Genomic DNA, 23562 nt, shown 5'->3' with positions numbered 1-23562 from the left:
GCGCGAGGGAGAAGTCCCAGGAAATCTTCCTTCCGGAACGGAAGCCTGCATTGGTCTTAAGAGCTAAGCAACGCGGCGCCGGGATTGGGCGAGCAGCTCGGCAGAGCCCAAAGGCGGAAGCTGGAAGCCGGCCGGGAGCCACGCCCCCGGGCCCGGGTGGCGCTACCCGCCCGGTGGCTCCCCCCACCTTCCCCCTTTTCAGGCGTTCGCCTCGGGCTGCCGGCGTGTGAGGGAAGCGCCAGCCTTCCCGGCCGCCTGCAAGAAAGCGCTGCCCGTCCGCCGCGGCACCCAGCCATGCTGAGGAGCTGCGCCGCGCGCCTGCGTACGCTTGGGAGCCGTCGGACACGCGTGCCTCCGCCCGGTGGCGGGCCGAGAGGAGCAAGGGTGAGTGCGGGCGCCGCGGAGGGCCTGGGCGGATGGATGTGCGCGACACCGGCCGACGAGCCTGGTCGCGGGTCCGGGTTTATTCGTTCCCTCGGCCGGCCAACTCCCAATAAAAGCTAACCCCAGCTCCAGGGTAGCGAGAGTAATAGTCCAGCGAGTCAAGCCCAAACACTGTCTAGACTGACAGTAGGGTTATTCTGTTGAGGTTTTTGTTTATTTGTTGTTGGATTTTTTTCTTCTAGTACGGGGAATTGAACCCAGAATCTAAGACAAATCTCGCCAGGTTGCCCAGGCTGGATTTAAGCTTGTGTTCCTCCTGCCTCAGCCTCCCAGCGTGCTGGGATTACAGGCATGCGATTCAGTTTTGAAGCAGTGCGGGATGCTTGACTGGTAATTAGGAAAAGGACAATTGCTAGTACTTATATTGATACGAAAAGTTAAGCAAGGTCACCCTGAAAATACATGGCAGAGGTGGCCCCTAAACGTAGACTGTCTGGCCCAACCTTTACAGCTCTCAAAAGAGGAGCATTGTCCATCCATTCCAGTGATTTAATCCTCATAGGCTCAGACTAATCTTATTTCTGATAATAACGACCAATTGGGGAACAGGTAGAAGGCTTCTGAATTTCAAATGACCCATAATACCCTGTGTAAACCAGTTCCCTGACCTCTAAAGATTGTTACAAGATTAATGCAATAGCACAAGAAAGATAGTATTATTAAATGTTACTTCTTCACTTGAGCAACTATCTCTAAGATGATAATATGTAATCTATTAACTGGTGATTTCTTACTGTTTTTTTTTTTTTTTTTTGTAGTTCTGTATTACTTGTACCCTTACACCGCTTTGTTTTGTTTTTGTTTTTTCTTTTTCCTTTTAAATAAAATTTTTTAAAAAATGTTACTTCTTATATCCCTATGTATTGCATCATCGGTGTATTTAATTAACATTGATTAAGCTTCAAGAATATTCATAGTGGCATTACTGGCCACTATACTATACAAGAAGAGACATACTACCATTAATCCCTGTAAAAATACTTCCCCTTGCTTTGAACAGACCTCCCATCATTGTTAGCAGTTTCTATAGTATTTCTGGAAGTCTTCTGTCTAGTGTCTTTAGGAGATGTTATCAAAACTGTTAGGAATGCTGCTGCATTACAAAGGCAGCCTCCTAAAAACATTATGGTATGTCCTGACCCACCTCATTCACCGGATATTGTACTGTCCAACTTAGGGCTTTTCCTCAGTCAAAATGACTAAAGGTGAAAGGTAAATGTTTGAATCAGTTCAGGTTAAGAAAACAGCCACAACTGTGCAGCTAGAGACTTTCTTGAAAGAGGACTTTAAAACTGCTTCACAAAGTGGCAAGAACAATGTGCTGTGTTCAAAATGATAGGGAGAATTTCAAAGGAGTATTGTAAGGAGGCTTAATGACAGTGTCTTTTATTTCAGAAAATTTAAATGTTCATTGTACTTGTTAGTTCCATCACATATATAGAAACAGTTCTTTCTGTAAAGGAGTTTACAATCTAGGATAATAGGGTCAAATTCTGCAAAGTTTATGTGTGGCATCTATTAAGTTATTGTGGTCTTCTGGTGCAGAATTAGTACAAAAACATAGTATTGATTGATCACTAATCATGTACCATCTTGCCCATTGGAAAAGAAAATGTCTTGTGTAGCTTACAATAAAGATGAATTGATTTCTTTAATTATATGTTGGTACCTTATAATCTATGTTGAGACTAATAGTATTTACAGTCTTTATAAATCATGCTCTTTGTTCAGTAACTTAAAAGGAAACAAAGTCAAAGGTTTTCTCTTGTAAATGCATAACAAAGCATGACTTTTCCCCTATTTAGAATGATCAAAGGTAATGATTATCCCTAACATTTATTCCTTGAGTATAATTGAGAGAGGAGACTACCCTCTGGGGTGACGTTAGGCAACTATGGGTTAACTGTAGAGCAAAACTCCCTAAGAAAGTTGGTGGTTATGGCCACAGCTGTGTATGGTACAGGTATAATGTCCTGTCAGCAGAGCACAGTGACTCTGGAAAGTTCTGCCATTCCCCTAACCACTGCTCTGCTTCTGACCTGTTTTTTCCCTTCGCAATGCCCAGTAGAGATTTTCCTGCAGAAACTGTAAGAGGAAAAGAAAAGCCCTGCTCAGTGTTCTTGGGAGTATGTGAATCCCCTATGGAGACACTGGTTTCATTAAAGTCCCCCTTTTCTGATTTGTTTTGTTGGGGATCCTGTTCATTTCTCTATCTTAATTTATAAAATCATGTATTTCGGGTGTCTCTTAGTTCCCACCTTCATGAACTGAAATTTTCTTTCTTTCTTTTTTTAAATTTTATTTTGAAAGTATACAACAGAACAAGACACAATAAAGCCAACTAAGATCGTACAGTGAAATTGGTACAGAACTTCACAGCAGGTTACCAGGATACAGTAATAGGTATCACAGTATATTTTATCTTTATAATAGTTGTTCTTTCAATCACATATATCAAAATGAGATGAAATATAGAAGACTATAGAACTTATCAAAACAATATTGAATAGAGCAGTACCATTAATCAGAAAAGAGCAAAACAGTAATAAAAATATTTGCCTTCAAAGAGATGGTAGAAGGAAGTCCCCCTTATTTGCTATGGTCAACCTCCCAGGAGATGCTCAGATTTTTGGTTCTCATTTACTAATGGGGTGGGGGGGAAATAGAGGAAGTGGGATATTTGACTCTAGACTATGCATCACTAGGTCCACTATTGCTTAGCAGGGAGGCAGGCTGGTTGTTTGGTTTCACAGCATCCTAAGTTCCAACCTGGTGTGGATCTCAGGAGCTGCTGCTGGTTCTCCCCCTGGAAGGGCCGCAGTCTGCCAGACCACCACCATTTACCAGGAAGGGGAGGTGCTTGCTTGGCTTCCCAGGGTCCTAAGTTCCAACATGGCGTGGATCTCAGGAGCTGCTGCTGCTGCTGCTGGTTCTCCCCCTTGAACGGCTGCTGTCTACCACCTGAAACTTTATTTTTATTTCCCACAACATACAGGGCCTGCATCTTCTCTGTCTTGCCTATCCCTGGTATTGAACTAGACCTCAAAAAAGTGTTGCTTTAGATGAACCCCGACTTTAAAAGATTTTAATTCAAATCAAGGAAGAGAGCCCAAAGCATGATTCTAATTTCTGAAAGACTTCAGTTAGGTGTGTTTCATGGGTCCAGGAAAGAACACTGGAACTGGTCAGTCCTAGAGTTGCCTAGTTAAGAGAACTGTGGATGAGCCTAAATTCATAATTCTAAAGCCTGTACACACTGTATGCCTCACTTTGCCATATGCTAGTCAGTGCATATTAATCTATGACAAGTTGTATTTGTTGGATTATTTCTAGAATTCATGAACTTCAAAAGCTACATTATTGGGACTGAGTTTATATTGGAAATAATCCAAAAGAGAGAAAACACTATACTCATAATGTCCGGATAAATGTTTTCATTTCGAGCAGCAAAAGATTGTAAATTTGTTGTTTGTTTTTGAGACAGGGTATCACTATGGTATAACCTAAGATGGCCTTTAACTCAAGATCCTTCTAGTATATCTTGCTGGAGACAGTAAAAATGATTAAGTACAATACATCGATGTAAAGAACTTTTTCTGCTGAGAAATTTTGAGATTACAAGTATATCTAAAAAAAATTATATTTAAAGATCCTAACTGGAAACTAAAAAGGTTTATTTTATTGAAGTAGAGTAGTGATCACTAGAGGAGGGAGGGAGAATAGAAAAGGTAGATGACCAGTAGCAAAATATAATTATACATGAAGAATAAGTACACTAGTGTTTTTCAACACAGTAGGGGAAGCTATGTAACAGTTTGTACTTTTTGTTTTGTTGTTTTTTCAAGACAGTGTCTTGCTATGTAGTTCACGCCAGTCTTGAATTCATAGTGATCTTCCTGCCTCAGCCTGCCAAGTGCTGGGATTACAGGTGTGTGCCACCATGCCCAGCAAGCTTATAACAATTGATCAGTTTGGGGTTTTGTTTTTTGTTGTTGCTGTTTTGAGATAGGGTCTTGCTATACAATTCAGGCTAGCCTTGAGCTCACTTTGTAGCCCAGGCTGGTCTTCAACAGTCCTCCTGCCTCAGCTTCTCAAGTGCTGGGATTATAGGTGCCCGGCTTTGATCACATTTTATGAAGCAGAAGAGAGGATTTTGAAGGTTCTGGATACCAAGTAATGGTAAATGTTTAAAGTGGTAGGAATGCCAATTATCTTGATTTGATCATTACACATTGCATACATGTAGCAAATTGTCTCTTTTTATCCCCAAAATATGTTCAATTTTCAATGAAAAAATAAAACCAGATGGCTACATCTGAGGGAATAAGCAGTGTAAGAAAAAATACACAGATTATTGAATGACCTTTACCATTATCCCATTAAAGATCTCTCAAAACATGTACATATAGTTCAATTGTAGAGCACTTGCCTAGCATGAGTGAGGCTCTTAAGTTTAGCCACAGCACCATTAAAAAAAAATCTTGTTCCCAAGGCTATGCCAAAAAAACACAAGCATCTACTTTTATTGGGATGCCATAAAGTAAGAACAATATAGAGGAAAAATACTTGGAACAAAGACATCCAAATCCAACTGTTTATTACATTAAGAAGGGGGAAAAAAGTAAGAAATAACAAGTAGATAGAAGAAAAAAATAAAGAAACAACAGGCAGAGTTTTTCTGTTTTTCTTTCCCAGATTTTTTCAACTGCATTCCGAAAGGTTAAGCCAATCAAAACAAAACATGGAAAATTCACTACTCCTGAGCTAAAGGCAGAATGGTCACAGCCCTGTTGTGTTTCCCCTCTTGTGTGGTATCACAGTTAGGACTCTGCTCCTGCTCCTCCTACCACGGAGTGCCTGAGGCAGGTTACCGCTGTTCTTCTGAAATTGCAGCCAACCCATGAGTCAGCAGGAGGCTGGTTCTTTCATCATGTTAAGTGTAGCTTTCCTGTTGTGCCCCAGAGATACAATCCAGGTGCCGTAGCCACAAATCTGAATGAAGTAATAATGGTGCTGAAAGAGAATGCTGTAGAGTTGATGGTTTCTATGATTTTAACTGTCCTAAGATTTCTGCAGTGGTCAAAAGAACCAGTTTTCCTGTCTAGTCTCTGAGTGTTTGCCTTTTCAGCTCCTTGGTAGTCAAGGTCTCTAAGGTGCCTACAATATTCCAGTTGTCTCCTGAGTACTGGAACAGCAGCAGTGGTCAGTGCTGCAGAGAAATACCATGGAGACCAGCCTTAGTTACTGCGACACTAACCACTCTTTCCCAGCCCCTTCTATTTTAGTCTCTTTCTTTTCTTAATTTGCTGTGTGATTCATCTTACTCAGCTCAAAAACCTAGAATTTGCTCTAGTGTTTCTCCTTTTTCTTACCAGTTGGTCACCAGATTCTGCTGTATCCTGCTGTGATTCTCACCTGAACAGCCTCCAAACAGAGCCCTCTGATTACAGTCTTGGACACTCCTGCTATCTTTCATGTTATAGCCAAGTCTGATCATGTCACTCCCTTGTTTAAAATCTCAGAGGCCAGATGTGGTGGTGCATCCCTTGTAATCTCAGCTGTGTGGGAAGCTGAGCAGTAGGGTCATAGTTTTGAAGCCTGACTGTGCAATTTAGTAAAATCTTGTCTCAAAAATGAAAAAGGCAGGGGCTGGGGCTTTAGCTTAGCGGCATAAGTGCCTTCCTTGCAAGCGTGCAGTCATGAGTTTGATCCCCAGTACCAAAAAAAAAGAAGAAGAAGAAGAAAAAGGCTGGGTGAGGACTTGGCTTCCATCCCTAGTACTGCAAATAGAGACCAGAACACCTCAGAGAGCATGTCAGGCACAGTTCAAACCAGTTAGTTTTTCTTGAGGCTTTGCTTGTGTCTCTGCAGTCATCTCATCTGGTCCTTCTCTTGCACTGTGGCAGTTCTCTTTGAGCCCTTAATTTCATCATCTGTAAAACAAGGATAATAATCAGTACGTACTTCATATACTTGTGATAAGGACTTTTAAAACTGTATTATGCATCCCTGCTTTTGCAGTTTTCCCTTGTCTATAATACTCTTTTCAGCTAACATATTTCTGTCTTTTCTTCTTGTTCTTCTTCCCCTTCCCCTTCCTCCTCCTTCTCCTCCTCCTCTACCTCCTTCTCCTTCTCCTTTGAGACAGAGTCTCATTATGCAGTTCAGGCTGGTGTTGAACTCACTGTGTAACCCAGGCTGGTCTCAAACTCACTGATCTTCTTCCTGCCTCAGCCTTCTGAGTGCTGGGATTACAGGTGTGTACCACCACACCCAGCTTTGGCATATTCCCACTTGACTAATCAATATTCAGGTTTTAAGAACCCATCTGAAGTGAATACCATTCCCTTCTGCTCTAACTTCTTGTGCATAGCTCACCAGTGCACTTTTTATACTGGGGATAATGTCTACTCTTCAAATTCTTTTTGTCTCTGGCTCATCTGGGCTTCATTTGCTTTGGCAAAAGCTAGTTGAGTGATGTTGGGCAAATCATTTACCATCTCTAAATCTTCCACTTCTCTCTAGAAGGTTGGACCAAGTGATCCCTTCAGTTTCAAAATAACTCTCTTTTGGGAAGAAGAAAGGCTGCAAGATGGTCTTAGAAAATGAGAATATATTCTTAAATAGGATGTGCCTCCTGTTACTCTGCTTTTTCTTTTCTTTTAGAGGTCATTTGCTTCTGAAGAAGTTATTGACAAGGACCATGCACTCCCCAACCCCAGCTGGAGCACAGACTTACGATTTCTGTTTGACCAGTTCATGAAGAAATGTGAAGAGGGCTCGTGGAAACGTTTGCCTTCATACAAACGAAACTCAACTCAGAAGTTTCAAGACTTCAAAACCCATTATGTTGGTAGGAACAGAGGCTTTCCCGTCAATAATATGTGATCATCAAATATAAAACTAAGAAACAGATTAAAGTACTAATTATTGCTTGAGAAGGAATATAGTACAAGGATTTTTATAGCCTCTACTTTTTTTTTTTATTAAATCGGTACTGGGGATCGAACTCATGTGCTTGCAAGGCAGGCGCTTATGCCGCTGAGCTAAATCCCCAGCCCCTAGCCTCTGCTTTTATAAGCCAAAAATCTTAATAGATTTTTCAAATTATGGGAGAATGTAAAGCCTGTTGTCAAGAAGTCCCTCTGCTCTATCCCCCTGCATTCTCATCCCCATGAGCAGGAATGAAGAAGGGGCCAAGAGCTTCCACCCACCACCTCCAGTCACCTCTCGGTCTGGAGGCTGTCATTATCTCGTCTTGCCTTTGTCCCAATACCTGGCTCCATCACCCAAAAAAGCTTTGGAACACTCAAGTCACCCCATATATTTCAACTCTAAAACCCCAAAGACAACCCTTCCTGTACCCAGCACAAACTGCATAACTCAGTGTATATTATTCCTTCTGCATTTGTCCTTGGTAATTTTATTAGTCTTGTGGCCTCAGAGGCTATCCAGAAGCCAATAGTTTCTTAATTTAATGGTAAAATGTAGTTACTTCTAAGTTGATACTCTGATTCAACAATTTAAAAGCCATGTGACCTTGGGGCAAGGAACTTTACGTTTTGATACCTCAGTCTTCCTGCTGAAGTAATGAATGAAACACAGAGAACTACTTTCACCAAGAAAAAATAGGAGAATTCTCAAGTTTCTTTTAACTTTTCAATATAGAGCTAAGAATTTTTCTATATGTAAATGAAGGGAAAATTAACTTGTATTTTTAATTATTAAATCCAATGATTAAATTTATTAAGTTATTTAAAAATTAACTTTTTAGGGCTGGAGCTGTAGCCCAGTGGTAGAATGTTTGCCTAGCACGTATAAAGCCCTGGGTTCCATCTCCCGCACTACAAAAAATATTAGTGATTTGTTAAATTTTATAAGTAATTTAAAATGGAATTGATTTATAGTGTTTATTCTATTCTACTACTACATCACACAGTGAATTAAAAGTCCTTATGTTAGCACAGTCTGACTTCTACTTGATCAGCTGTACGGAAATGTCTTCATGGATGGCACTGATGACTTAAGAGCTGAATTCCATTGGGAGAGTGCATTTTGCAATGTTACGTAGATCCTCTAACCTCTCCTGCCTCCATAGAGCCCTTCTTACTCCCAGCTGTCCAGGTGACACAAAATGCAGATCTGAGCTAGGCATGGTGGTCCACTCCTATAATTACAGTTCTCTGGGAGTCCTGAAGCAGTATTGCCAGTTCCAGCCCAATTTAGCAATTTACTGAGGCCCTGTTTAAAAAAAAAAAGACTAGGAATACAGCTCAGTGTGAAGGCTCTGACTTTTTTCATCCTGACCTCAGCGTTAGAAGAGATCTTGGGTTTATTTCATTATATGAATAAACTGGAGCAAAAGAGTAAGTTCTAGGCAAGAATGAGACCAAAAATTTTCTCAAGGCCAGTGGTGGTGAACCTATGGCATGCATATTATTTGTTTTTCTTTTCAGATAAAAGATATTAATGTAAAAAAAAAGATATTAATGTATAAATTGTTTTAAAACCTCACTATTCAGGTTTAATTGCAGTATTGGCACTTTGCAATAAATAAGTGGTTTTGAGTTGCAGTTTGGGCACTCATCTAAAAGGTTCATCCTCACTGCCGTAGGCCAGGATTCTTTCTGCTCTCCCTTGACTCTTAGGCCAGGGTTCTTAACTGCCACCCTGTAATACTGACCCCTAATTTTAAGTTTCTCTGCCTGGCCCTCTGAGTCATGACTTTACTCATCAACTGCGAGTATACGTATCAGGGGTTTGTCCAGGCTCCTGATCTCTTATGACAAGTGTATGGTGAAGACATAAATAAAAGAATGCAGTATAGTTTGTAGGAGATCCAATAAGGTCAGAACTCTCTTGGAGCTAAGACAAAGACTTCACTGGACTATCCATATTTATTGGGCCCTTAATAATTTTAGCATGGTGGCAGAAGTGGAGGACACCTCTGAGGCAAAAGCTGGAGAAAAAGAGCAGATATTCTAGGAATGCACCTCGCTAATTAAGAGAACTGTCCTAAGGTTGTCAGTTACTGCCCTGGAATAGGAGTGAGAGCCAAATGTCCTCAACTGGAGTTTTATCTGGCCTTTAGAAGCTGTGAATATGAACTTAACATAGGCAGAGAGCACTGTGGTCAGCAGCTTAACCCTGACACAGCCCAGTTCCCAACACATAGATGCTACACTGTCATTTCTGTGCCAGCTGGGCACATGAGCTAAAAGAGTGGCTGCCTGCAGCCAGGATCATGGCCTAAGTAAAAGACATCCTTCCCTAGCCTCATTTCTCCCAGGTGTTCTCATCTTGTATCCTTTTTGAAGTTTTGGGGTTTATTTATTTATTTATTTATTTATTTTTGTCTTTTTTGATACAGGGTCTTGCTATGCAGTTCAGGCTGGCCTCGAACTCGAAACGATCCTCCCACCTCAGCCTCCTGAGGGCTGGGATTACAGGCATGAGCCACCACGCCCAGCTCCCTTTTTGAAGTTTTTAAATGTAATTCAATAGAAATAAAAGAAACTTGGTTTTATACATGACCAATCATGATGACCTATGAAAGAAAGCTAAGAATATAGAGGATTAACTTTTAAAATAGATATGAAAGAACAAACACACCCTTTCTTTACATAAGTTGCTTTTGAAGTGGCCTTTATTTTTGTTAAAAAAATAAAATTTTAAAAATTAGTGCATGTTTGCAGTACATAATGATTACATTTATGGTGGGAAATCGGTACATGTACATAACAAACACATCTTGATTCTTCTTTTTTACCCCTCTGATCCCTCCTTGTTCCTTCCAACTTTTGGTCCCTTTCCATTTGCATAAGCTCTATTTCCATTTTTTCTTTCTGTTTTCTACCGTCTTTCCTTCCTTCTTTCGTTCCTTCTTCCTTTTTTTCTGAAGTGGCCTTTATTTTGAAGTGGCTTATGTTTTGATTCAACCCAGAACACGTACCCTTCATGTACTTCTGTGAATAAAGAAATTGTATCTGAACAGTTGCACTGGTACTTACAGAATATACATGAAGTCTTGTGAAGTATTGTTTCTTTTTTCTTTCTTTTGAGACAAGATCTCATTATGTTGACTTTGAACTCATTATGTAGCCTAGGCTGGTTTGGAACTCATGGTGATCCTCCTGCCTCAGCCTCCCAACCGCTAAGAATACAGGCACATGTACCACAATACCAGGTGTGTTCTGTTTCTTTTTAAACTGTGATTGTAGCTAGGCATGGTGATGCACACCTGTAATCTCAGCACTTCGGAGACTGAGGCAGAAAGGTTCCCACGAGTTCAAGGCCAGCCTGAGCTGCTTAGTGAGACCTTGTCTCAAGAAACAAAAACTGAAATGTCTAATTGCAACCAACTATTTTGATTTCATGACTGTGGTGGTTCTATCTTCATTTGGGGGACTTAGCATCTTAATCACATGGAATATTAAACTTGATCCTGTTCCTGATTCAGTAAGACTAATAGTAACTGCTAGAGTTACTGTTGATTATTCATTTTCTTTAAATGTCATTTAAACCATGTTTATTACTTCAAGAAGAGTTTCTGTTTGTACTTTGTCATTTTATCCAGTTTACAGTTAGCATTTACAGACTTTTCTGCTTGCCATGTATGATTAAGTACTTTGTTTTCATTTCAGGTATGTTTAGTCCACCCCAGTTAGACGAGTAATTCCACAAGGGCAAAGATTGCGTATTCTGTTTCTTGCCACCTTCCCATTTCTTTCAGCCTTGCACCTAGTTCGTATATTAATCAGTTACTTGTTGACATCTATCAGGGTACAGGTACGTTTGTTGTGGCATTTCTTTCCAGCTTCTCACCCAGCTGTGCCTATCTACTTATTTCTCTACAGACCCAAAGCTTCTGAAAGAAGAACAAATGCCAGGGGCCCAGCTTTTCACCAGAAGCTTTGAGGATGGCCTGGGCTTCGAATATGTAATGTTCTGTAATGATGTCGAAAATAGAGTAGTTTGCTTTTTTCAAGGAGGTCCTCATTTACAGGGAATGCCTGGGTAAGAGTAATCTCCTCACAGTGTGGATATAAAAGATTTTATCTCCTAGCTCCCTAATGTATCCAGAGATGCAAAGAAGACATTAAAGTAGTAATATAGGCATATATTTATTGACATCAAAAAATGTTTATAGTATATTGTTAAACTACATATTATTTCTATTAATATAATTATAATATGAAATTGTAGGACACAAGGCAATCAAGTGTAATTTGAGAGACCATCATGTGAACAGTCATTTAGCCCTGACTGAATAGTAGTGGTTTTTCATGTACTTATCTGCATATCCTAAATTTTAAAATGATGAATGTGTATAGTTTATTTAGTAAAAATATGGATTTTCTGAATTAATATTTTAGCTTTTTGCATGCTAGGATCTGATTAAGTTGTGATTTTATTGTGTTTAAGATCACACTACTGTGATACAAACACGGTAACATTGGAGACATGGATATGATTTGACATTCAGTAGACTGAACAGGGACTAAGCGACCTCTCCTATGTAAATGTATAAAAATGCTTAGATCACTTCCCCCCTCTCTTGAGAGGCTTTCTGTTTTCTGAGTTTTCTGAAAACATTTCTCCTCCTCTCTTTAATTAGATTCACTCATGGTGGTGCCATTGCAGCCATCATCGATGCCACTGTTGGTACATGTGCATTTAGAGCCAGAGGAATCGTCATGACTGCCAATCTCAACATCAATTATAAAAGGTAAATTTGTAGTAATTCTTTACCTCTCCTTAGAGGTCACAAGTCAGTCTCCCCAGAAGGAGATCCCGAGACAAATCTTTATGTGCCAGTGCTTATTAAGGAAGTGTTTCCAGAGAAAAGTAACAAGAAGAGGGAGAAGCAAGACAGTCAGTGCAGGTAAGGAAGCCACCCAAGGCTGAGCTCTTGACAAGCTCTCAAAATCCTGTAAAGAGTAGCCGCAACCTGATCATACAGATGAACTCCACAATGAAATATGTTCCTCAGAATTCTTCTAGTCTCAATGGGGAACTTGGACTCTTCATACACCCACACGTCACAGGCAGAGGACAAGGACTGTCCTGGGGATTGTGAACTGTTAGGCACTCCTAAGGTTCTCTGTGTATGACCAATACAGGGTCTAGGGAATTTTTACTGAGGGTGAAGTACTGAGAATTGAACTAGGCCTTTACACTGAGCTACATCACCAGCCCTTTTTTATTTTTTGAGACAGGATCTCAAAAAGTCAGTATGTTGCCCAGGCTGTCCTCAGACTTGCAATCTTCTTGCCTCAGTCTGTCCGAGGGCTGAGATTGCAGGTGTGTGGCACCACACCTGGTTAGGGCACATAATGTTTGTAAAGAGAAAAAAATCATCTAGGTGAAGCACCATCCTCTAATGTGTTTTGTTTTTTGAGGTAAGATCTCATTATGTAGTGTAGGTTGGCCTTGAACCTGTTTACATAGCTCAGGCCAGCCTTGAACTCATGGTGACCCTCTTCCCTCAGGCTCCTGAGTACTGGAATTACAGACGTACACCATCATGCCCAGTGACTATATGGTACTCTTCAGAGACATGCTTCTTTAGCTACAGTCTTTGAGACAAGTAGTCAACTTTGACACTGTAGCACAAAAGCAGATAGAAATGATACAAGATTAAGTATGGACATGTTCCGGTGAGGCTTTATTTATAAAAAGGCATCCATCCAAAGGGTCTATGTACCTGATGGTCCAGTTGGAAGAAATTAGCCAGGACCATCTGTTTTTGTTGTTGTTGTCGGTTTTTATTTGTTTGTTCATTTGTATTTCTCTTTGTCCTCCACCCCTTTTTCACATACATACACAATCATGGGATTACAGGCCTGCTATTTTAATTTCTTCCTCCTCTGCTGCCAATTAAAATACAGCAAATTAAAATTTAAATAAAGTGGAAATGTATTTGTGAAATCTAGAAAAAGGTATCCTGAATTGGTATGTGGAATCTTTAGCATTTTCTACCTACAGGATCATGTCATTATGAAGAAAAAATTTTACCTCTTTTCAATTTGAATACCTTTTACTTACTTTTCTTACCTAATACTCTGTTTGAACTTTCAGTACTGTATTAAAAAGAAAAATTTTCTTCTCTTCCTTTTTTTTTGTATTGGGGATCAAACTCATGACTGCACGCTTGCAAGGCAGGTGCTTGTGCCATTGAGCTGAATCCCCAGTGACAAGAAAAGATTTTCACAGTAAGAAGTACCATATTAACATGACAAGAGTATATTTTTCCATGTTCCATCTTTTTTTTCCTTTTTGAGACAGGGTCTTACTATGCAGTTGAGGCTGTCTTGAACTTATTATGCCTCAAACTTGCAATAGTCCTCCTGCCTCAGCTTTCCAAGGACTGGGATTATAGGAATGCACTACCACACCCACCTGTGTTCCATGTTTTTAAAAATATTTTTCCATATTCACATAAATTTGAATAAAGTACAGTATAATCCCTCAAATTTTAGGGAAGACATTGTTACATACTCCAATAATGCCAATAAGGGGCTGAGATCAGAGGATCAAAATTTTAGGCTAGCCTGTGCAATATAGTGAGACCTTATCTCAAAAAAATAAAAAGGACTGGAAACACAGCTCAGTGCCCCTGAGATTCAGTCTCTGGTATCAAATGAATGAATGTTCATTTGAAAGCAAACTGAATTAAATTATCTGGATTGCAGTGTAGTTCAAAGGGTGTTTGAGTCTTGACTGTATGTTCTGTGTAGACTCTTACGTAGTCATCCCTTCCAAGAAACCATCCATGTAAGTCAGTTGCATTGGCGTTACAATCATGTGGATGGAGAAAGTAGCGTAGTCAGGATTAGAACTCACATCTTAGGACTCCAAGTCTAGTATTCTCACCATGCTACACAGCCTTCATTCTCTGTCAAGTGATGATTGAAAAGTAGAATAAAGCATTCAACGTTATAAACAATCCATAGGTTAATATTTGTTAAGCCCTGTCCTTTTCTGTAAGGTTGTTTAGGTTCATAATATGATAAACTTTAATCTGTTGATAGTCCTTCAGGATACTAGAGAAAACAACCTCAAAATAAATTTTGTAAAAATATTTTGGAGCTAGGTGTGGCAGTGCTTTGGGAGTGTTGAGGCAGAACGATGACCAGGTTGACCTCACACTTGCAGCAATCTTCCTGTCTCAGCCTCTCAAGTCTTGGGATTATAGGCATGTGCCACCACACCCTGGCTAGGGGATCACAATTTAATTTATAGTGTTAATTTAGCATCATTTAATCTAACTTATTCCTTAACCATATAAAATAATTTCCAACTCTCTAATCCAAACAATTTCTAGCCCTCTGATTCAAATGTCACACTTATTTCTTTGTCCCCAGCATATTAGACAGAACAACTCCCAAGTAGTGGTGAACATCCTGCTAAAAGGTTTGCTATTTCACCATGCTTATAATGCATTCATGACATACCAAGTATGCCTTAACTTCCTCATGCAATGTGGCAGACAAACACTGAGTACATTTTTCCTTCAAGAACAGTAGGTCTAGGGGCTGGGGATTTAGCTGAGTGGCATAAGTGCCTGCCTTGCAAGCCTGCGGTCATGAGTTTGATCCACTATACCAGTTTAAAAAAAAAAAAGAAACAGTAGGTCTGGCCAGGCATGGCACCTATAGTCCCAGCACTCAGGAGACTGAGGCAGGAGGATAGCTGTGAGTTTGAGGCCAGCCTGAACAGCATAATGAAAACTTGTCTCAAGGGAAAAAAAAGTAGGTTTTTTATCAAGTACAAAAACCAATAAACTACTAAGAGTATCAGTAGAAACTATAAGTGACAGATTTAGACCCTCAGAGACTATAAGTTACAGTATAAACATTATTTTAAAACACAAATATGGCAGTGACTAGATCAAAATCCTATTTATATGTAACTGAAATTGAATGGAAATGTAGAACTACAGAAATTGACAAAGCTATGCCATTGAAGTCCAAAACTTTTTCTCTGAATCTATTTAGAAATTCAAAAGCTATGGGACATGGGCAGCTGTTTCAAAGATAACAAGATATATTATGGTAGCCATTGTTGGTTTCCTATTACCTTGTTTTAAAGTCTTGTGTCATTTTCAGTGTATTGTTTTGAGGTTTTATTGTGCTTTGAAGTCCTGCATTGCTTTCACTGTTTTGTTTTGATTGGCTTTGTTCTGTTTTATTTCATTTGCTTTTATTCTCTTAAAAAAAAAATCACTTGGGACAACCTTCCTATTCTTTCTATTACAATTACTCTACCTGTGGGCAGTCTGTATAAAAGGTTTCGGTACATTCTGTTTTGTGGGAAAGCAAGACATAAATGTGAATTCTTGTAGAGAGAAAACAGAAATTACTTTCTACACATTAGGTATTTAAAGCAAACATGATACTATGGGATAGATCCGACAGATGAATTTTAGGCTCTTGTGTACAACGAGCAAATAATTCCAAGTGTGCACCCAGTGGTAAAAGAAGGGCAGCTACATTTATTGAAGATCACTGAAAGATCTGCTCAGAGCAGGCTCAAAAGAAAAGTGGTGCTAGGAGCACAGGAGAGTAAACAAGCACAGCACACAGGTAAATCAGGTTTTGGAATTTTAAAAGAAATGCACCCCAGCCCTAGTGCGTCTTACTGGGACAGGAATGATTGACAGGGGCCTAAGATATCTCAAGGTCTTTCAGTGAGCATGTATGTCTCAGAATTCACTTTGATTAAATTGCTTATGTGATTTGAAGACAATATCCAAGTGAAAAAAAAATTGCTTATGTGAGATGTAATCCATGTTTATGAACCTTTAAAGAGGTTCAAGTGGGGCCAAGTGTGGTGGTGCACACCTGTGATCCCAGCATTTGGGAGGCTGAGTTAGGAGGATTGCTGTGAGTTCAAGGCCAGCCTACATTATATAGTGAAACCCTGTCTCAAAACATAAAACAAAGGTCCAAGTAGGGAAAGGGTAACTGTAGGTCAGGCCAGAAGATCTAACACTCCTGTGCTCTGGCACAGAGAACTGGAACTTTAGAGATTTCCTGGATCTTCATTATTTTACTTTCTACCTCTTTAGAACAGTGAAAGAAGGATTGACCCTGGGATGTTGCCCAAACTCAAAATGGGTAGAGGGTTGTGGTTTCTGAGCCCACTTTGTGCTACCTATACCAAACGTGCTCAAGGTCCTGTGTTCAATCTCCAGAACTAAAAAGTAAAAAAAATCTGCCCAGCACGGTGCCACCTGCCTATAATCCCAGGTACTTAGGAGACTGAAGCCTGAAGATCAATGGGGCCCAACTTGGGAAATTTGGTGAACCCGTCTCAGAATAAAAAAAGAACTGGAGATACAGTTTGGCACTTGTTAGACTTCTAGTTTTTTGTTTGCTTGCTTTTCAGAGTTTAGGTTATCAGGTTTTGTTTTTTATTTTTCCCATAAGCTCAGATCACTAACAATCCTGTGGCAATTAGTTTCACATTTTGGAAGCTTATTCTTCTAAAATGCACAACTAAACTCTGTGCTGTGTTTTTTGTTTTTGTTTTGTTTTTACTAAAGTTGGAGTTAGATATCCATAATTCTCCTGATTTTTCTAATCTCATAACCTGATACTCTCAAATAATTTCTCCCACAATGGGCCCTGTGACATATCCTGTAATCCCAGCACTTGGGAGGTTGAGGCAGGAGGATCACTGTGTGTTCAAGGCCAACCTGGGCTACACAAACAAGTTTAAGGCCAGCTTGCACTACATAGTGAGACCCTGCTTCAAAAATAAATAAAAGGCAACAAACTTCTCCCTACAAGATAGTTCCACCTTCCGTTGAAATTTTGAGTTTATCCATCAGATCTGTGTGCTGCATGGTGGTGGTAGAACCAATGGTGGTGAATGCACCACATTAGCCACCAGCTCTGTCTTTGGAGTGAGATAACTGAAGTATGTCCTGCGTGTGCATCAACTTCTGCCAAGCCGTTTGACAGGTGTAATAAAGTCCAATGCAAAATGGGAAGCAGAGCTTTCAGTCAGACTGAGGTAGATTTGAATCTCACATGAGCTGCCGGATTGACATATGACATTGACAAGTTACTTATATCTAGGTCTCAGTTTCCTCATCTATTAAGGGATAATACTTCTGGTGGAGGTATTAGGGATCAAATTCACAACCTTATACTTGCCAGGCAGGTACTTGTGCTATCGAGCAATATCCCTGGTCTCCTGATTATACTTTTTTTAGAGGGATGAGAACCACAGCTAATGTACTTAGAGCTAGCGATTTAATATGTTAAATGGAGCTTTTAAATTATTTACAGATCGGGGCTGGGGATTTAGCTCAGCGGCATAAGTGCCTGTCTTGCAAGCAGGCAGTCATGAGTTCAATCTCCGGTACTGATAAAAAAAGAAAAAGACCAAAAAAAAAAAAAAATATTTATTTACAGATCTAGGTTTGGAAGAAAAGGTATAGGACAGAGAGAGAGGGAAAAGAAATTACCCTGAATTTGGCTCCAAAAGAGAAGATAAAAAACACTTTTTGAAAAACTGCAAAGGCCATATCTATAATCTTTTTTAAGAGACATGAAGGGATTTATTAGACAAAAATTGAAAGTACACACTCAAACAAGAATCTAGGCCTTCAGAAGAGAGGTATTCTGTATCTGGGAGCTGGGAATACTTATGTTTTTAGCAGTGGAATTCTATAGAATTTGTCAGACTGTAGTTTTCTTTTTGGTTTGGGAGTTGAGAGGATGGCCCACCCACAAAAATATAATAGTCCGTTTCATAGAAGAAAGTCCATTTCACCAGTGAAAAGATATCTATTCACAGGTGAAAGAGGACCATTTGCAAGTGAAAGGGAATTGCCCAAGCTTATTCTGGGAGAAAAGAAAAAAATTAAACTTGGTTCATATTCTAAAGCTTCAGTTTTCATTTTTAAAATTATAATTTTCCTTGTCTCCTTTCTACCTGTCTTTGTTTCTTCTATCTACTTCATACTCTTCCCCCAGACTTTGATCTTTTAAAAGATGCAGAAGGGCCAAAGGTCTACCTTCTTACAAGGTCTACCTGCTTCAGGCTGAGAGGAGGCATTGTTCACATCTACCCCAGATGAAAAGTCTCGTCCTGACTTATCTAAAGGAGAAAAAGAAAGATGAGTTTTATTATTTGATAAACTATCCTCCTTTGATAGTCTAAAAAAGAGTCTAAGAACATTAGCAAGTTATCAGTGTTTAAGCTTTATTTTATAACCATGTTAATTAGAAAAAGCAGGATTCAGATAGTAAAGGTAGACTACTGATAAATAGCAGTACCAAAAAAAGTGATAGAAGTCAGTAGCTATGATGTAAGCCCTTTCTCTTTAAATGTGGACTTGTATTTTGTGGTGTTTATCCAAATATAACAGGTGGACTTTAAGAACATAGAGATTTCTCCATTTTATTAATAAGTTTAATGTCCTCCAGTTTCAATTATAACAATGGCAAATAAATACTTTAAATAAAGATATCTATATATATGACCACTGGGCCATTATAAGTTTTTTACTGTAGGATTTAAGAGCCATATCTGGCCAGGCATAGTGACATGTCTGTAACCCAAGCACTCAGGAAGCTGAGGCAGGAGAATTGCTGCCAGTTTAAGGCCACCCTGAGCTACATTGTGAGTGTTCCCACTCAGCCTGAACAATTTAGCAAGATCTTGTTTCAAAAAAAGAACTATCTGTCCTCTTTTGTAGCGCTGAAGACGCTTTTAGTAACTAAATCTAGGTAATATAATTTATGCCAAAAAGATAATATAGTTTAATAGCTAGAATATTTGTATTTCCGTTCTTATTTTATAGGCACACCTATACAATGAGAAGGTTAACCTTTACTTGAGGGATACTTAAATGTATATTAGAATAACAATGGGAATGTATTAAGAGAGGCTGAGGGACACAGTTTTGGAATAGCTAGTCCGACTGAAAATCACAACTTTTTTATGAGTATACGTTACAGGTATAGCTGGAAACTGTCAGCAGAGGCTAGCCTAGTTTTTTGTTTAACATTAACATACTCGCTATATATATATACTTATATATATTTATATTTGTTGTTTTTTGTTTATATTTTTCTGGGGGGTGTTTAAGACCAAGTCAAAGTTAAGACTTACCTTAAAATTATTCTCTCTCTCTCTTTCTTTCTCTCTTTTTCTCTCTCCCTCCCTCCCTCCCTCCCTCTCTCTCCATACATACTTGTCCAGTTGGTTAAGGCTCTTTATGTGTTACTTGTGGGATGATGTGAGGAGCCTTTTAGTTCTCCTGGTTTTTTTCTTTGCCAGTTATGTCATGTAGCGGGATAGATCACCATCTTTGCTTGACCTTATGGCTTCCTTTAGAAATATGGGGCATATTTCCTTTTCAGTAGCCTAATTTTTGCAGAATGAACGTTGGTTGGCTCCTGTCCTCTGGGGTCCAGCAGTCACAGTGCTTGGGAGGTTGGATGACTCACTTGAGTTGTAAGACCCCCGTTAGAGGGATCTGTCATGGCCAGGGCCCTGGCTGAGCTTGGAAGGAAAGGGCCAGAATATTGGCTATTCTTTTAGCCCAATTATCTTCCTTACCTTTGATCTCTAAGCCTCAGAACACCTAGAAAGTTGGTTGTACTTAGAAGGTTAGTCTTGAAATGAGAAGAGAAATCTTTAATTACTATAATCCTACCTGGACATCAGACACTTTCAAATATAAAATATGACTAGAATGCTGCCTCTTGCCTCTTTGTTAATCATGGTCAGAATTAGTATTTTAACATACTGTTTTAGTACTTTTTCATAAGTCATATTTCTGTAGAATGTTATCAAATAACAGTTACAAAATTTTACAAGGAAATTTATAATCAAGAACAAATATAGCCTTTTCTACTGTTGGTGGGAGTGTAGACTGATGGAACCACTATGAAAATCAGTGTGGAAGGGGCTAGGGATTTAGCTCAGCGGCATAAGCGCCTGCCTTGCAAGCAGACAGTCGTGAGTTCGATCCCTGGTACCGATAAAAACGAAAAAGACCAAAAAAAAAAAATTAGTGTGGAGATTTCTTAAAAAATTGGGATCAGGGGCCCCATTTGACCCAACTATTTCCCTGATATCTTCCCCCCAAAATTAAAAACATTGTACCACAACAATATATACCCATAATTATAGCAGCTTAGTTTCTAATAGCTATATCTTGGAAACAACTCAATGCCCATATACTGAGGAATGGATGAAAAAGATAGGATCCTAGTGTTACAGCTTTTTTAGAGTTTGTCTGGTAGGTTTTCTAGCATCTGCTGGAAAACCCCCTATTTAAAAAAAAAAAAAAGATGGGGTCTTTTTATACAATGGAATACTGCTCAGCCATAAAGAAGAATAAATTGGAGCCTTTTATAGATAAATGGATGCAACTAGAGATCATGCTTCTAAGTGAAATAAACCAGACTCAAGTGTGTAAACATTGTATTGTCTTCCTAGTGTGAGAGGCTGAAAGATTAAATAAGATCCAGAGTGTACAATAGGTACTGTAAAATGGGAAGAAACTGTTCAAAAAGAAAGAGAAACTAGGATGTAGGAAGGAGAAAAGGAAAGGAAAGCAAAGAATAATTATATATATATAATATTATTATATATATTATATAATAATTAATATATATAGTTAGATTTCTTTTAGTTCATTGAAAAAGGTTTGTGCTAATATGGGTTTAGACAACTAAATGTCTGTATCTTGTACTCCAAGTAATTTAATAATAGGCAACATGTTAACCATTGTTACTTATTTTGAAATTTTCATTTCTTTCTCCTTAAAAAAAATAATAGGGCTGGAATTACAGCTCAGTGGTATGATGCTTACATAGTTTGCTGAGGTCATGACTTTAGTTCCCCTAGTATTTTTCTCTGCCAGTTAAATGGAAGAGACTCAGTATTTGAAGATATAATGGGCGAGCATTATAAAACTATTTGGTCTTGAGTTTGATTTCCAGTGCCAAAAAAAAGAATATATATAGCATTTATTAACTCTGAAATAATATATTTAAGTTTCATTTTAGTATAAAATAACTTACAACAGGTTACCCTTACCCAGTTGTAAAACATTCCATGATAGAAACAAATTTTTATCAAATAAAAGGTGCTTGTCTACAGATGCCGCTCACAAGCAAGCAGTGTCTACAGTGTCACCTCCTGAACGGCCTGTGTTTAGGCACACCTAACTCACAGAGCAGTTATATAACTGTCTTGTAACCATGAGCCTGGAAGAGTCTATCATTACACACAGTTTTTGTTTGTGGACACTAGTATTATAATGTTCTTTATTTAGTATCTTAGAATAATAGAATAGAATAGAACAGAACACAACACAACAGAATAGAATAGAGAGAATGGAAGAGACAGTATCTGAAGGTACAATGGGTGAGCATATTCTAGAACTAAAGAAAATCATAAATCCACAGATACACAAAGCATAATAAATGTCAAGCAGGATATATAAAGTTACATGAGAAGATATAGAAAAATGCAAATATTATAGATAAAAAGATCTTACAAACAGTGCATTAGAGACACCTGATAGGGACCTGTATTTTCAGAAGCAAGAAGGCACTGTTATACTAGCAATAATCCTCCCAGTAACAACTGCAGAAGCTAAAAGATAATAAAGTTTAAGATGCTGAAAGAAACATGGCAAATCTAAAGTCATTTCCTCAGCAAACTGACGTTCAAAGGCAAAGTAAAGGTGTTTTCATTTAAACAAAACTGGAGAGTTTTTCAGAAAGAGAAAGAAAATAATCCCAATAGACAAGAGGATGAAAGAAGAAACAGAAAGCAAATAAATTGAGATCTGGTCCCTTCATGAGTGTAGCTTTTCTGTTAGAGCCTCAGTGTCTAGCTATTCAGGCTTTCTAATCCTTTACTGTAATTTTAATCATATTTTAAAAATATTTTCTATTACCTCTAATTTTTGAAAAATATGGATGTAAAGTTATTCATGATAATCTCAATTTTTAAATCACAGCAGAGGTATTTTCTACCTGAAGTAGTTCATTTGTCCCACACGGTGGCACTATAGAAGCAGAAAACACATTTCCATGCCCTGCTTTAAGTCTCTACCAGCTGAAATCTCACCATTAGCGATACCTTTCTCATTGTGGCCCTATATATCTGGATTCCCAAAAGTGACTGTAGCCACCAGTCACATGTAGCTATTTAAATAGAAATTAGTCAAAATTACATAAATTTAAAGATTGGATTTCTCATTCGTGCTAGCCATGTTTTAAGTGCTCAGTAACTATATGGGGTACCATGTTGGATAGCTCAGACAGAAATTTCTACTGGACAGCATGGGCTTAGAATAGTAAACTGTTATCAGCAGCTTGTTGTAAAAGTCTTTCTAGTGACTTGCTCCAAAGAAATTGGTGAGAAGTTTTGATTATGACAGAAGAATGGAAGAAGCAGATGGAAGACCATCCCAAGGCTCTGTTTTACCTTCTTGATAGGATTTCAGCTTCCTTCAGACTTTGCTCTGGATTTCCAGTGGGACAGTCCCTGCCATCACAGAGCTGGAATTCTTGTAGCTCTCTGAATGCAGCCCCGCAGGGCAGCTTGGAACTTTCAATCATCTGTGCTGCAGCGTGAAGAGAGCAGTGGTGCTGGGGTGGGGGAACAAGAGACAGGAGACTTGGTGAGCCTGTGAGGGAGGTTTTATCTCAGGGAATCATTACTCACTGATACCAAGTATCATAGATTTTCACCTTCATCATGTACTTGATCATCTCTCCGTGTTACATAACTATGAAAACTAATTTTTTTTTTCCTTTTTTTCCCCATTTCTGCAGACCTATTCCTCTTCGTTCTGTTGTTGTGATAAATAGCCAACTTGATAAAGTTGAAGGAAGGAAAGTTTTTGTTTCCTGTGATGTTAGAAGTGTAAAGGAGGAGACCTTATATTCAGAGGCAACAGGTATGGAGCTGCTATTCTTTTTGAGGGGGTATTTTCTTTGCTTTGGTTTCATAATCCACATGTACCTAGAAATTCTTTGTTTGTTTGTACCAGGAATTGACATGACCTTGTACTTGCCAGGCAGACACTGTGCCATTGAGCCATGTCCCTGAGCCCCAGAAATTCTTAATTAC

General features: G+C 38.9%; 2 protein-coding genes, 1 long non-coding RNA gene and 1 other non-coding gene across 5 annotated transcripts in view; 3 read left to right on the top strand and 1 right to left on the bottom strand.

The window, feature by feature from the left end:
- Positions 1–23: 23 nt before the first annotated feature.
- Them4 (thioesterase superfamily member 4) overlaps positions 24–23562 on the top strand; it is a 33317-nt gene continuing 9778 nt past the window's right edge. For both annotated transcript variants that reach the window (XR_010048827.1, XM_003479044.5), the window contains exons 1-5: positions 24–384; positions 7111–7297; positions 11301–11460; positions 12062–12172; positions 23265–23389. Coding sequence is in view for 1 of the 2 variants with exons in the window: in XM_003479044.5 (XP_003479092.2) it covers positions 295–384; positions 7111–7297; positions 11301–11460; positions 12062–12172; positions 23265–23389 (673 nt within the window). In the remaining variant the exon portion in view is untranslated. The remainder of the gene's footprint in view (positions 385–7110; positions 7298–11300; positions 11461–12061; positions 12173–23264; positions 23390–23562) is intronic.
- On the bottom strand, positions 4036–23271 carry LOC134476971 (uncharacterized). Its single transcript, XR_010048832.1, has 2 exons — positions 22915–23271; positions 4036–6377 (listed from the first exon to the last, which is right to left on the bottom strand). It is a non-coding gene; the product is annotated as an uncharacterized LOC134476971 (long non-coding RNA).
- Positions 20681–20742, top strand: LOC111754311 (U7 small nuclear RNA). The gene has a single exon (XR_002789015.1). It is a non-coding gene; the product is annotated as a U7 small nuclear RNA (small nuclear RNA).
- Them5 (thioesterase superfamily member 5) overlaps positions 23265–23562 on the top strand; it is a 33288-nt gene continuing 32990 nt past the window's right edge. The window contains exon 1 of the mRNA XM_063253562.1: positions 23265–23389. The gene's annotated coding sequence lies outside the window, so the exon portion shown is untranslated. The remainder of the gene's footprint in view (positions 23390–23562) is intronic.

This window comes from Cavia porcellus, unplaced genomic scaffold, assembly GCF_034190915.1.
Source record: "Cavia porcellus strain 051 isolate PalLab524CR breed Dunkin Hartley unplaced genomic scaffold, mCavPor4.1 scaffold_1, whole genome shotgun sequence".
Taxonomy (NCBI): Eukaryota; Metazoa; Chordata; class Mammalia; order Rodentia; family Caviidae; genus Cavia; species Cavia porcellus.
The sequence above is the reverse complement of the archived record's forward strand: the minus strand, read 5'-3'. Positions and strand labels throughout refer to the sequence as shown.